This window comes from Brachyistius frenatus, unplaced genomic scaffold (assembly GCF_029030835.1).
Source record: "Brachyistius frenatus isolate BFR_SWC_R1_liver_20210118 unplaced genomic scaffold, ASM2903083v1 Contig_145, whole genome shotgun sequence".
Taxonomy (NCBI): Eukaryota; Metazoa; Chordata; class Actinopteri; family Embiotocidae; genus Brachyistius; species Brachyistius frenatus.
In genome coordinates, this window is record NW_027210744.1 from 794809 (window position 1) to 808659 (window position 13851).

The window sequence follows — 13851 nt, forward strand, 5'->3', positions numbered from 1 at the left end:
GTGCTTTCACAGCTTCATATTCCTCAGCTTCATATCAGAAAGCATGTTAATTTCCTTTCAGCCAATCACACCACAAAGAGTGCTTTTTTCTTTTGATGAACTAATCCCACTATTTAAAAGTATGTGTCTTACCTTGCAACAGAGTCAACCACACCTCCCCACAAAGATGAAAAGTTTCCATCTACCTTTACTCAGTTTTCCTGAGAATTTTCATAAATCCCTCCTAGGGTAGGACTTACTGCTAGAAATGTTTAACTAAGCAGCTCTCTGAGAGGATTCTCATAATGTTTGTGAATACAACTCCAGGTCGTAGCGCTCTCATGTCACTTTCAGCCCTCTTTTAAAGGCTCAGTTCTTAAGTGTTCCTGAGTGAATGCATCCACTTAAGGTGTGTTTTGGAGTTTATTGGCTGACTTATTTTGAGACTTTAGTTCTTATCTATTTAAGTTATGGATTTCAAAGGTGTTTATCAAGGTTCATGTCTCAATTAGGATAAACAGCACAGTGATAATGGTTTACCTTCTTGTTTGCCCTTCTTAATACCGTGCCACAGAAATCACCCATACAATGTCAGAAAGGATTATTATTGTACAAAGCCAATAAACAGACAGATTATGCACAATATTCAAGGACTCAGCTATGTCATTTTGCAATTTGCTTACTAGACTTTTTGCTGTCAGGCAGGAATGATCTACAAACCTGTTTTGTTTTTGAATTGGAGCACTTTTCTCCATCAGCCACAGAACACTCATCACTCTCGGATCGCTCACAAGAGCGCATGGATCAATTGGATTCTAGCAAACTCATGTTAGCAACTCCAGTCAACACAGTAATGAGCCTCTGGGGAGTGAAAGAGCTGCTGATGAGGGAGGATAAAATAGAAAATGGAGAAAAAGGAGTAAAAGGGAAGCAAAGTTGCTAGCCAAAGTGAGGGAAATTAAAATTGAGGACATCTGAAGGTGATGCAATATTCATTCCTTGTTTAAGGAAGTTAAAAAAAAATATGTTGACGCTTTTAATGCCCTAATAGGAAGGCCTTATGACTGCAGTGACTGAGTTGCCATTTTGGTTTTACTTTATACTCTTTGAACTGACAGGCTTTGGAGGGAGAATAGCAAAAGACACAGTCAATAGAAATGTTCAAGCCATAACATAAAGTAGCATTCAGAAACACTGCACACAGTGTTTGCTGAGTTTCTAAAAACCTTCATAAAGCTGATAAAATGCCATGTCGGTCATCAGTTATTGCTTCTCTTTGTCCCCAGAAAGGTTGTCAGTATAATGAGGTTTTTGTGGCAGATACAGGGATTATTGCCATATCTTGGAATTTAATGAATTGATGAAGGATTATGAGGCATTGGTAAAGGCAGAGTTTAATTGAATACAAAAAAATGAGATAAAAAAAGGATGCGTGGGAAACTTTATTGGTCTTGTAAGCCTCTTTGTTGCACATTAAGTCACCCAAACTGAGAAATATCTACCAGTGTCTGGGCCTACCAGGGCTTTTGGTAAGACGATGAATCGTGGGTGGATGGACATTGATTTCGACCACCAACAGTGAGACAGATCCTTTTCCGGCTTTGCCTCAAGAAATACTCCCCCACAGCTCCAGCGCTGTGCCTCCCAACCCTTCTCTCTCTTCTTTTTTTTACCATTCCTTCTTATTTTTACCTCTTCTTGTTACCGTTTTTGTCAAATTATTGTATCACCACTTCTTACTACCCTCCTACATTAATCTTTCCTCCTGTGTTCCTTTGTCATCCTGCACACTCCCCCCTCTGTTTACTTTATCTCTTCCATCCTCCAACTGTCTGTGGTTGGTGACTTGAAGAGGCTCTTGACATGAAACATCTTTGCTCTTTGAAAGGTTCAGGTTTCACTTGGGCATCTTGATAAATTTAATCTCTCTTAACACATCTCTTGGCAGCAAGGCAGTCTGAGTTGTAAATGATGATTCTATTTTAGCAGCAAGGTGGCATATTCCCGTAATATCACCTCTCTGATTTATTCGTTTTGCATGTGATAAGGCACTAAAAGGCAGTTTAGCCATCCATGATGGATGCTTTAAGTTTATCACTTATATTTTGAAGTGGGAAACTTCTCAGCTGGAAAAACCTGAACACAAAGGACACAATGGACTTCATGCACGAGTAGTTAGTGAGGCTTTTGCAGAGAGGAAAGGTCAGATAAGTTTCATGCTCAAAGACAAGAGTCTAGTGGAGGTTACTGATCTTGTATCAGTCTGTAAATTACATCCAATATCTAACTTACTGTAGGTCACCGGTTCATAAAGCACTCAATCAAACTAGCATTTATCACAGTTGCTTGAATGAATGTTTACGTAAAAATGGATCTAATGTAATCCGTGTAATGTAATAGGTGTACCTTGTAGTGAAAAAACAATTGAAATGTATTTCCCAGATGACTTTAGCTCTACACATCTTTGTAGCATCTTGCAGCTTGTTTTGGTGCAACAAGCTTCAACTTTGCTGCTTTGATTCAGTCTTCTTGCCCTTATCTACATTGTGTCCAGATGTTATTCTTATCAACTCACGGTTCACTACCTGACCAGCACCAGCAGACATAATCAGAGACTAGCTGTTGAAAGTAGCGGAACATTTAGCAGCTACAGAACACATTATGTTTCTTGAAAGATGGTGCAGACCAAAACAGAGGTAGAAGCGGGCTGAATATTTGATTTATAATATTTGGATGACCAGAATCTTTAATCATCTTTAAGTGATACTAACATTTGACTGTGTCTACTGTATGTGTATGCTACAATATGATAAATGTTAATTAAAATGTTCACAGTTTTTTTTTTATCCAGTTCAAATTCATTTACATATTTTAAGTGTTTGAAGATCCAAAGCGTATGCCCTGCAAGGGAGCCAATAAAACAAGTGAATTGGTCAGATTTGTCTTAATTAGATTTAAGATCTATTAATTGATTAACATCAACTTTTATGATCAGCTGCCATTTGCACTGTCAACATTACTGTATAAAATAGAAAAGGTTAATACAAACGTGTCACTTAATGTATTACTTCAAATTAAAAGCCCTTCAGCATATCATTAGACAGATACCCTTCATTTCTTAAAGAGGCTTTTATAGTGAAACATTTGCAAGAATGTGTTTTGACTGAAATTGGTCAATCACACTTTAGATGAGTAATCTAGATCAAACTTTGAAAATAGCAGGGTTTACTTTATTAAATTAAAGTGATAGAATTATAGACTACGTTGTTGACTTGCCACCACAGTAGCAGTAGTTACGCTTTAGAAATGAGCCGTCCGTGCCCCCATGTGTGCCTCCATGCGTGCCCATATGGCTGCACTCCTGAACACGGTCCGAAACTTCAACAAGCACTACATTCCGGGTGTTAATGGTTTGTCCACCCCAAGTGGCTGAAAAATCAGTTAATACAGGTTTAAACAGAATGTCAGACCAAAATCGATTCACACCAGTGGATGTGCGCAGAATAAATCTTTGTGTTGAAGAGGAGAATATTAGCTGTATCATGTGACCTATTGCCAAATGGTCACTGCTGTACATACAGCACTCGCAGTAATAGTTTTCCAGTGCCAAAATAGCAGTACGAGGAGTAAACATGTTCTTTTTTTGACATAAATTCCAACAGTGACTGAATATGGTTTCAATTGCAAATCACACGTAGCAACAACAACCCACTTCACGCATTGTACCATAATTTGGATCCCAGCCACTTAAAAAAAAAAAAAAATGCATACACGAATCACTACGTGTGTGTGTGTGTGTGTGTGTGTGTGTGTGTGTGTGTGTGTGTGTGTGTGTGTGTGTGTCTATTGGCTCTTAGCAGCTTTGTAAACAAGGCTGTGGTGTGAGGCGAGGCTCAACGTAACCTCGATCACGGACGTTCTCATGTTTGCATATTAGTACGCGTGTGTGTGTGTGTGTGTGTGTGTTGATAGTGAAAGCGGGCGGGTCAGACGGATGCAGACCTCCAGGTCTGATGGCCACTGTAGTGAAGGACATCATCCATCAACAGTCTCAGTGGTACGCATCATGTTTGAATCCACTCTGCATATACTGTTTGTGTTGTTTTTTTTTGTAGCGCTAGAGATCGAACGCTGACACAAAGTGAATGAGGAGTTTTGGTGCAGGCTGACAACATAATCAGGATTATGGAGGATGATGTTTTGGCTGATTTATTTCTCCCGCTCTCCTTCCTTAGCATAAACGTTGCTTCCCTCTGCAATATTTGTGGCTCGCTGCCAGCGTGTGTGTACTCCAGGACAAACAGGCAAGCCCTGTGCGAGTCATGCTCTGATGGGAGATTTAGATTCAGACGCGTACATACACACTTATACACACACCCACACCGCATCTGTCTAACTCATTGATTATTCAATGAGATCTGATTCAGCAGCCACTCATCATTTTGTTTGCGCAGGAAAGGACAGGTAGCCGTGACCACTGACGCTAGGAAGAGGCACAAAAAAAAAAAAAAAAAGAGGAAGAGTTGGGGTGAGGGAGGGGACGAGAGAGGGGGGGGAGATAAAGTGCTATTAAGATGAGGAGATGGGGGGGCAACTTGCTCAAGGTGACTGCCAGAGATCACAGCAAACACATACAAATGAGTTGGCTGAGCAGAAACAGAGAGAAGGTGTGGTAAATCAAACCAACCATATCCTCTCTGCAAAGTGACTGCTTTGTCACTGCCTTCCGTCCTTTCCCCGCCGACGACCAAATCGAAACGACACACACGGAGCTCCGTGTGCACCAGCCCCGTGTCATTCGAGATGACTGATGAGCGAGAAGGACATGATATCTGAGTGCCAGATTAAAGTTTCCCGATTCAAAATGGCTGCTGGCCCCCTCTGTGTTTTCCTCTTTCCGTCACAGACACTCTGTAGACGTTAGGTGAACGGACAGGGGGTGATTTAGCCGGCGAGAAGTCTATATGTTATGCAACCGCCTATTTCCTCTTACGTAACGCTGCAGTTTCTGAGAGGAAGATTAGCCCCGCTATACTGTTCTCCGTGCAGCAGATGCCACATCTCCACTAGCAGGCATCATGCATACGTGTTGACAAGCTGATTAGCCATAGATAGCCAGAATTACCCTCAAACGGAAGATGCAGAGATACCACATGATGGAAAATCAGGAAGCCTGTGGGATGCCTTAGAAAAATACCAATATGAATCTGGAACTGAAAATAACACACAAAACCAAACATTAATGCGTAGAGTTGGCATATACGCTAAAATGCTGTGCTCCAGCTGTAACACTAATGAAATATTAAGCTTCCCTACACCACACGGAAGTGTCAGTCCTTTTAGTTGGGCATCCAGTAAAAATCTATTTATCAGTCATTTCTCTGTCCATGCTGCTCCAGCGGCTGATTCATAAGCAAATAAAAACTGGAGCTCTGCATACTTATGCAGGCATGTCAAGTTAAACTCAAGCACATACAGGCCGTGATAGATCATTATTGGGAGAAATAAGAACGAAGCTGATGAATAGTTTGCGTTTCCGCCACCCACGGGACTATTAATATGAAATTTGTCAAACCACATCACCGGCATCAGCAAATTGCTGAACTGGTCAGCCATGTATCTGGACCATTTCCTGAGGCGCATTGGCACAGCAAGATGCAAAATACTTTGAGTGATTTAAACAACTGCAACTGTCTCTGCTGGAGGGGCTTGCTGAATCCACTTTGCAGCCTATCCAGCAGTTGTTTTCTCCCTCTAATTCTCCTGTTTGGCACTGGTATCAGATAAAAAAAAAAAAAAGGGAAACGCACAATAACTTTGAGGAAATGCAAATACATCAAGAAGACGATGAGTTGAAGCTGCAGGGTGTGTTTGAGAAGAAGCACTTCATGATTGAGCTGTCTGTAAAGAAAATGAAACAAAGAAACAAATGCTTGAAAAATGCATTCACGTTCCGCCTTTGTCTATTTTTCCCTGCATCTTAATTGACAACCAGTGTGTGCTGGGGAGAACGAACGAGATCTTGACATCTTCAAACGGAGCTTTGATCTCAAAGCACCTTGAGGCCCTGGAGGATCATCAAGGTTCCCTCTGTCCTTTTATCGCGCAGTGTTTCTCTCTGCCCCTTGCTCCTCCTCCTCCTCACGCTCTTCCTTTTCTGCTCTGCGTGATCAACGTGAGCTCTCTGAGGCTGCCTGATAACCCTGATACACACACGCCACAACTGCAGCCGCTGCCTCATTTTCATTCCGCTCTCGACAGCAGCATTTACCTCGACGCGCTCCTGCACGCTGCAAGGTCATGTTGAAATATTTCAGACGGAAATGCTCTCCGTATTCCAGCACAACTCTTCCTCTGCGGTAGCTTGCTGCACAGAATTCCAAAAGCCAATTGTCTTTGAGAAAAAGGAAGGAGAGACTCTAATGAGGATTACAGAAACTTTTTTTTTGTTGTTTGTTTTTTGGGGCAGCTAAACACCAACTTACACTACTGTTGTGTGGGAAGCTAATCAGCAGTTTTCCTTTGTGAAAAACATTTTTGTTGTAAAAAGTTCTTAGATATTTGGCAAGGACAGCAAGTTTGTGCTTGAGTAATTATTACAACATTCAAGAGGAAATCTTTGAAACATGTTCTTTTCTTTCCCCCCAGACAAAAAGTTTTTCCTTGAAACTAAGTGCAACAACCCAAAAACTGATTTTGGTTGAAGTTAAAACTCATTCCAGAGATATGTATTTCTTCCAACCCCCTGCTACTGCAGATCTTTGAGTCACAGAGGTTCAATTAAACATTCAAAGAGATGCTGTCCTCTTCAGGCACTTGAGGTTTAAATTGGATTTAATTGAAAATGCATCATAAAGTAGAGCTCCTTCCCTCTACTCCAGTAGACCCCTACCTGCACCACTGATTGACCCACAGAGATAGAAGTAAGACGACATGACCTCCACATAAAAGAGGAGTAACGTAACATTCTTATGACTGACATTAGCCGACAGCTGCAGCAGATTAAGGCCCGCTAAGCGGCAGTTGAGACGCGCTGGTGTTTAAAGAGCAGCCAGGGCTTATTGTAACTTACCTAGCAGTCCCTTCATTTCAACGTTGCAGGCTTGACTGCTCCCAGTCATTCAAAGAGTTGTTTTTTTTCCTTCTGTTTCCGGAGATATGTTCGCTTAAGGGAAACGGCCATTAAAATGTCATTACCGCCGCACTAAAATCATTTTTAAAAAACCACTGGTTCCCAGCGGCTTCCCACTGTAATGGGCTCGATACATTCCCTCAGCACCGGGAAGAACCCTAATGTTGCGGAACACAAATGCTAATCTCTCCGTAAATATCACTCAAATTCACTCTCCCTTCTGCTTTTCAGTTGTAATAGCATGTATTCATTCTGCTTTGCCCCGGCCAATTGAATTAATTCTCCAAGCAAAGGTGTTATGATTATTCTTCCGTCCTTGTGCGTGGGATTTAACACAGATGATCCCGGCGTTTCCACTTGATTCCAAAGGCATTTTCACTAACCCTCTCCGTTTTGTTCTTCTTGCTGCAGTATCTCAAAAGTATCAATAGGCCAAAGCTTTGATTACATTTTCATTCATGTGCGCTTCACTAATCGCTCTCTGACAGTATTCATATTCATGTCTGGGAATCTATATTGGATTTTGGCATGCGTGGAGAGAGCAGGCGGAAGGACTGCGAGGGTCAGTCTATAACATGACTCAATTGATTACGTGCCTAAGAAGCTGGAAGCACTTTGCCATTTGAGATGTTTAAGCCTTTTTTTCCAGAATTAGATCATCTACTGAGCAGTCCATTAAGTTCCACTCCGACGAGCTCAGGTCGAGCTGAGTTCGGATCTTCGTGCCGGAGTGCACCGAGCTGCGTCCATTCCCTGTTGTGCTGTATTCTTCTTGTTTATCCTGGTTGTCTTATGTTCTGTTGTTCCCTGTGCAGCATTAATCACAACCACCAGCTCTTCCAGTTGTACCGCCACTTGAGCATGCTCAATTAATACCCTAATCATGGCTGTCATCGATGCATGGCCATAATGTGGCCTTGGCTGCATACTGTAACCGCTTTATACAGCACCAAAGAGCGGTTAGGATGCACATAAATTGGCTGTGATTATACTGATCATTAAGTCCCTGTACAACCACTGCACTTAGTTACTCTATTAACTTGCTATTTTAAGTTCTGTTAACATTGGGCTGTTTTATTGTCTTTTAAAAAATACTTAATCAGCCATGAATAATGAAAAACCGCTGCGAGCAAAAGCCACACGTTTACCTCTTAATATCTCAGCATATGGAAAGTGGCAAAATAAATGCACATAGCTAATGAGATAATGGAATCAATGAAGTCATAGCTGCTCAGGGCAGATAGCCGTGTGCAAATGTGACCCTGTCCGCAAATGAGCTGGACCTATAGTGACGAAAGAGAAGTGTTCCTGTCTGAGGTGTGAGCCGGGCTCTTACAGATGTGCAGAACAAAACTGCAACAGAGGATTTACTGCCAGACAGAGAGCTTGTCTGTAATGGTGCTGTCTGCTATGTACTCTATTTTTCTCTCCCTCACCCTTGTTCTATGCCTCTCCGGCAGACTGTAACTCTGTAAATGACTTTGACCTTTCCTGGGACTGAGGACAGGAACCACAGAGGGAGAGGAGAGAGATGGTGGGAGAAGAGAGTAGAGTAGGCGGTTGACTGTAATAAACTCGAAGCAGTGGGTGACTGTCAACACTAATAGATGGGAGAGGGGAGGGGGGTCACCCAGTTGATGAATACTAAAGGTGCCTCAGTCCTCAGTGAGTGCACTGTTCTTTACCAGGGTGATGTGTGTGTGATCTGATGCTGGAATCGTCATCCGACTGCCGTCACCGAGGGCCTTTTTGTTGATTTCAGAAAAAATACTCTCGATTTTTACCACAGGACAACAAAATAGCAGCCCTATCGTGTGTATTATGGATTGGTGCACGGCAGGATGACTGCAATTTATCTGTACTCCATTGCAGTGTAACTGCTGTTTAGTTGACAACTCAATTGCTTCAGAGAAATTCATTCACACACAGACAGAATTTCCTTTTTTATATTCTTTTGTCATTACACTCCCCTTTATGCGATGCCATTTAGAAACTAGCTACGCTCAACGGGGCCCCTCTGTGTATCAAAGGTTAAAAATATAAAACATGAGTAATGATGAGTGTTCCAGGAAGTGTGATTTTAGGTTTGTGCCAAATATTTTTGTTATCGTAGACTTATCCACAACTTTGCTGCTTTTCTGAAACAAAATGATCAATCAACTGATTGGCTGCATTCCCGATCTCTAAAGCTGAAACTAAAAATAGCTCACAATCCTTCTTTGAAAGACCTCAATAGCTTGAAATGTTTAAATGCTGAATTGACACATTAATTCATGAATCTAATCAAACTTCCTTGGTGTGTTATTTGAAGCAGGATATTAGACAGCGAGTTATTTTAAGTATGAACCAATGGGCTGTTTGGAATTTTGAGAAGGCAGTTCAATTTGATTGAATGGGCAGAACAAAAAAACGATCCACTTCCAAACAGTTTTCCAGACAATTCAAGATTCATCGGTCTCTGTGTGAACTTTCTTAACTTGTTATTTCTTCATCTCGGTGCCTTTTTTTCACAATGTTCTCCATCATCTTCTTTGCTTGTAGGAACGGGGAAAGATCAGCGTGATCTTCAACGTGGGAACGGACGATATAACAATCGAGGAGGGCGCGGTGATGGTGAGCGACGGCAAATACCACGTGGTGCGATTCACGCGCAGTGGTGGCAACGCCACACTACAGGTGGACAACCAGCCCGTCATCGAACGTTTCCCCTCAGGTAGGAACAGAAGCCCTGATCTCTAGGACAGCGGGAGGGCCATCAGTGTTGGATCAGAACCTTCACAATATTGAATTTTCAGAGAAGCTGGGTAACACAGTGGAGAGAGAAAGATGCAGCTTTGGCACAGAAATAATCATTATTTCAGCCTCCCATGTGCCACTAAAGGGGATTTTTCTTAAGAAGCACATTCTGGTTTATTTATCATGACATTCATATTTACAGATCGCCTACATTATTCTCGGTGATTAAGTCAGGTTCTGGTGTAAAAAGGCAGGAAGAGCCAAAGCAGCCTTCCTGAGGCAAACAATCTCCCATCTAAGAGCATCCTGCTCTCTGCAGTTACTCTGCCATTGTAGCTGCTGGCACTGGGATGCCATGATTGAAAGGAGGCCAGCAGAATGCAAATGTGCCAGTCAGGTACGGTAGGTGAGCAAGGTTTTTCAGGCAGGATACAGAGGGAGGACACTTCATGCGGGGAAAGTATGTGGAGGTGTTTAGAAGTCATGCCTCGGCTCCAAGATAAACACAGGCACACAGACTTAAAACGAGGGCAAACACCCGATGAGTCACTGCTGGGAGTGTGCTCATTCACCCCGCTTGTTGTTTAACCATAATCATGGTATTCTATTTCAGCCTGAATTATGAGGCTATTTTTGGTGGTGCAGAAGCTTTCACTTAATTTCTCTCTCCAATGTGTTTCCTCTTTATTCATGGTTGTTCAAAGGAAGACATTTTGTGTTCCCATCATGAGTTTGGTAAATGCCAGGCTAAGCTGGACTCTCTGCTTTGATGAAAATGTGGAAAACGAAAAACCTGAATGGAAAATAAGGATTTTTTTTTTTTTCACCAATGTTTTTATGTCCAACTTGTAAATCGGCAGCCCTGCTGAAGTCAACATGCTCCATCTCCATTGTCTAAAAGCACCGTCTATGTATCATCATTGTTTCAAACAGCAGGGAGAGTGCTGCTAATGTGGTCATGATATTTACCCTCGTCGACATATAGAGCAGTGGGACTGTGACATTCTCTGTCACAGCAGTGATCCCAGATTTGGAGGCTTTGTTTTGCCATCGAGAGAAGAATATTCTCTCGCTCATCCATCAGCACAGCGAGGCCGGACCAAGGGGCATGCATCACAACCAGAGGAGGAAGCGCCCTGTGACAGTTCACTCTTTTCAGTTGTTATTATGATGGAAATGCAGCCCTTTTCGCTACAACACGCGCTCCAAAGAGGAGCCTTCATCTAACAATAGCACGAGCCGCTCGGAAAAATAACAGTAGAGCAGCCTGTTAGCGTTGGCAAGTGAGTGTCATCATTCAAATCTGTGTTTTGTTTCGTCAAGAAACATTAATGCACAGCCCATATTCTATTCTTTTTATTCCTCTTCCCTTCCGCCCTCCTTGCCGCTGTTGTTGTCCTCATCAAACATTTCTTTCCTTTTTCCTCTGCTGATCAAGTATTGAAGTGTTATTTTGTTGTTGTCTGTTAGCTTATTTGACGAGTTCCGTGTTTGGCTGCCAGGGGCTAGAGCCCGTCTGAAGTTTTAGGAGGTTATCAGTGCTAAAGAAAGGAAATAGATGAAGATTGGGGGGATGCTAACTGGTGCTAGAATGGCTTTGATTCATTTATGTGAGCTAGATACACTCGAACTATTTTTGGGCGCCTGCTTTGATGGCTCCGGCACACGCTTTGAAGGTTTCAGTCATCATTGTCTGGTTGGGCGGTGTCCTGGGGAAACAGAGATGTTACACATTAGGTAAGCAAAAGCCCCGGATGGGGCTCAGGCACAAAAGGGTGGAGGATTGCGTAAAGGGGGAGAGCGAGGGAGGGATGGAGGAGGGAGGTGAAGGGATTGCAACTTCCCTAACTGACATATGAGGTGCGTAAAAAGAGAGAGAGAGAGAGAGGTTACATTTTGGGGAAGAAGAGAAAGAAAAAGGAGCTCCCTTGTTGAAACAAGTTCCTCTGACCCAGATTGGAGATTTAAACGTCTTCTGATTCTTTAAATGGGACAAAATACTCTATATACTCTCAGTTTGTGAAAGGAGTCAGGCCTACATCATTTTTCTTGATGCTTACATTATGCAATATCATCGCGATGTTGTCCCAGTAGAGCACTGACATCAACTTGTAACCAGATTCAGAGGAAAATAGAACACGTTGTCATGAAAGATGCTCCCAATGGGGCGTTCTGTTCGGTGTAACAGGTACCAAATTTGTCTTGTTCCCCTAACAAAACAAGCAAGTGCAGTTTCATGTGAAATCTCTGTCCCCAAAGGGACTGTTGCGATCCACATCAGGCAGTCTTGTCTGGATGCCCTTGCAGTTTGGATCCCTGTCTAATACTTTCTGTACACAGAGAGCTACGTGTGGGATTTCCCATCACCCAAAGCATGGCCTCAGAAAGGTCCTCACCAGATAGCAGAGATAGAATGTAAATCTGTCGTCTCTCAGAAGAAGGATAGTGACAGGTTATCTTTCTGTATCTTTCCCTGACCAAAAACACGTTTATTCACACTGTAGCCTCAGTCCAAAATGCCTATTGGATTCAGAAGTGTTTGCACTGTTTTGCTCACAAAGCCTCCATTAAGGCCCAGGTTTGCCAGCAGCAGGCTCATAAACAGAAGGCCATTGCGAGGTGATGATTTGGAGAGACAAGATGTTGACAGCAAACACGGCTGTCACGGGTCAGGCACATTCAACGGCAGAGCAACACGTCTCCTGATGTCCCACGAAGTGATGTTTGTATTCCTCGGGGAGTCTGTGTCTGTGGGTGTTTTGGTCCGTGTCTGCTTCTACGTGTGACAGTGCATGCGTCTGTCTGCGTGCATCACATAGTGTGCGTGCGCATGCATGCATTTTGATGGACAGAGAGCAGACAAAAAGTGTCAGAGGAGTGCCCAGACAGCTAATCCAGCATGTCAGGTGTCCCCTGTGGGTTCCTGCAGCAACAGTTATTGGGCCCCCCCCACACACACACCCCCCCCCCACCACCTCCTATATTCTCAAAATGGCAGACTAGCTCAATAAAAACATCCCCGTATCACACCGAGCACCTCAACCTGGCCCCAAATAAACAGCCAGATGCTAGCAGCAGTGTCATACGGACTCTAATTGTACCGTTTCACACCCAATTCCATTTATTTCCTGGTCATCTGCTGTGAGAGAGTTAGCAGAGCTGATGTGGCTAATTGTTTAGTCTGCAGCAGTTACTTTAAAATTTGATACCATTCCCCTTTGAGATAAGTGTGTGCATCATTTTCAGATAAGCAAACCCTGAAGTCCTAGCAGCCTGACAAAGGGTGTCTGGTTTGTGATGTTACCAGAGAAGATCTTATTCCTCTTACAGAACTGAGGTAACGTTTTCTGAGGAAGACTGCTTCATAATTAAAGACTACTACCCAAACACTTATCAAAACTTGGCCGACAGAAAATCGACCTCTGTTCCGCATCGCACTGATTTTTTTTTTTTACCTCACAGAAGTTTAGAAAAAAAAAAAAAACACTACCTCTGACAGATGTAGCTACCTCTAACCTTACTTAAAATCAGCTTCATTTTATTTATATAGTGCCAAATCACAATATCATCTCAGGGCACTTAACATTTTAAGGTGGCAAATTTACAACATAAAGAAACCCAACAATTCAACACTTTCAAAAACTATTTTTTAACAGGAAGATAATCTCCAAGAGAACCAGTCACAGAGGTAGGCAGTAATCTGCCTCTACGGGTTGACTACTTTAACTGAATCATAAGTAAAGAAAGTCGCTGAGTCAATGAGCTTACTCGTCCATTATTACAGCAAAAATTATCAGACTGAACAATGAAGCATTTTATTATTGGTAAATAAAGATTTTCATTTGTGAGAGGAAGAATGTGCAATCATATGTTTCAGTTTCATTTCAGTCTCGCTGTAATGATCTGATATAATTGCCTATGACAAAGACATGAAGACACATTTAAACTTTTATTTCTGTTGTTGTCACTACTCAATGTTTCTGTAGTATTAATTTTCCAAAATT

At 42.4% G+C, this 13851-nt stretch overlaps 1 protein-coding gene across 1 annotated transcript in view; it reads left to right on the top strand.

Moving 5' to 3' along the window:
* The window catches only part of nrxn2b (neurexin 2b), a 660052-nt gene that overhangs the window by 605971 nt on the left and 40230 nt on the right, over positions 1-13851 (top strand). The window contains 1 exon segment of the mRNA XM_069715608.1: positions 9653-9824. Within this exon segment, the coding sequence (XP_069571709.1) occupies positions 9653-9824 (172 nt within the window).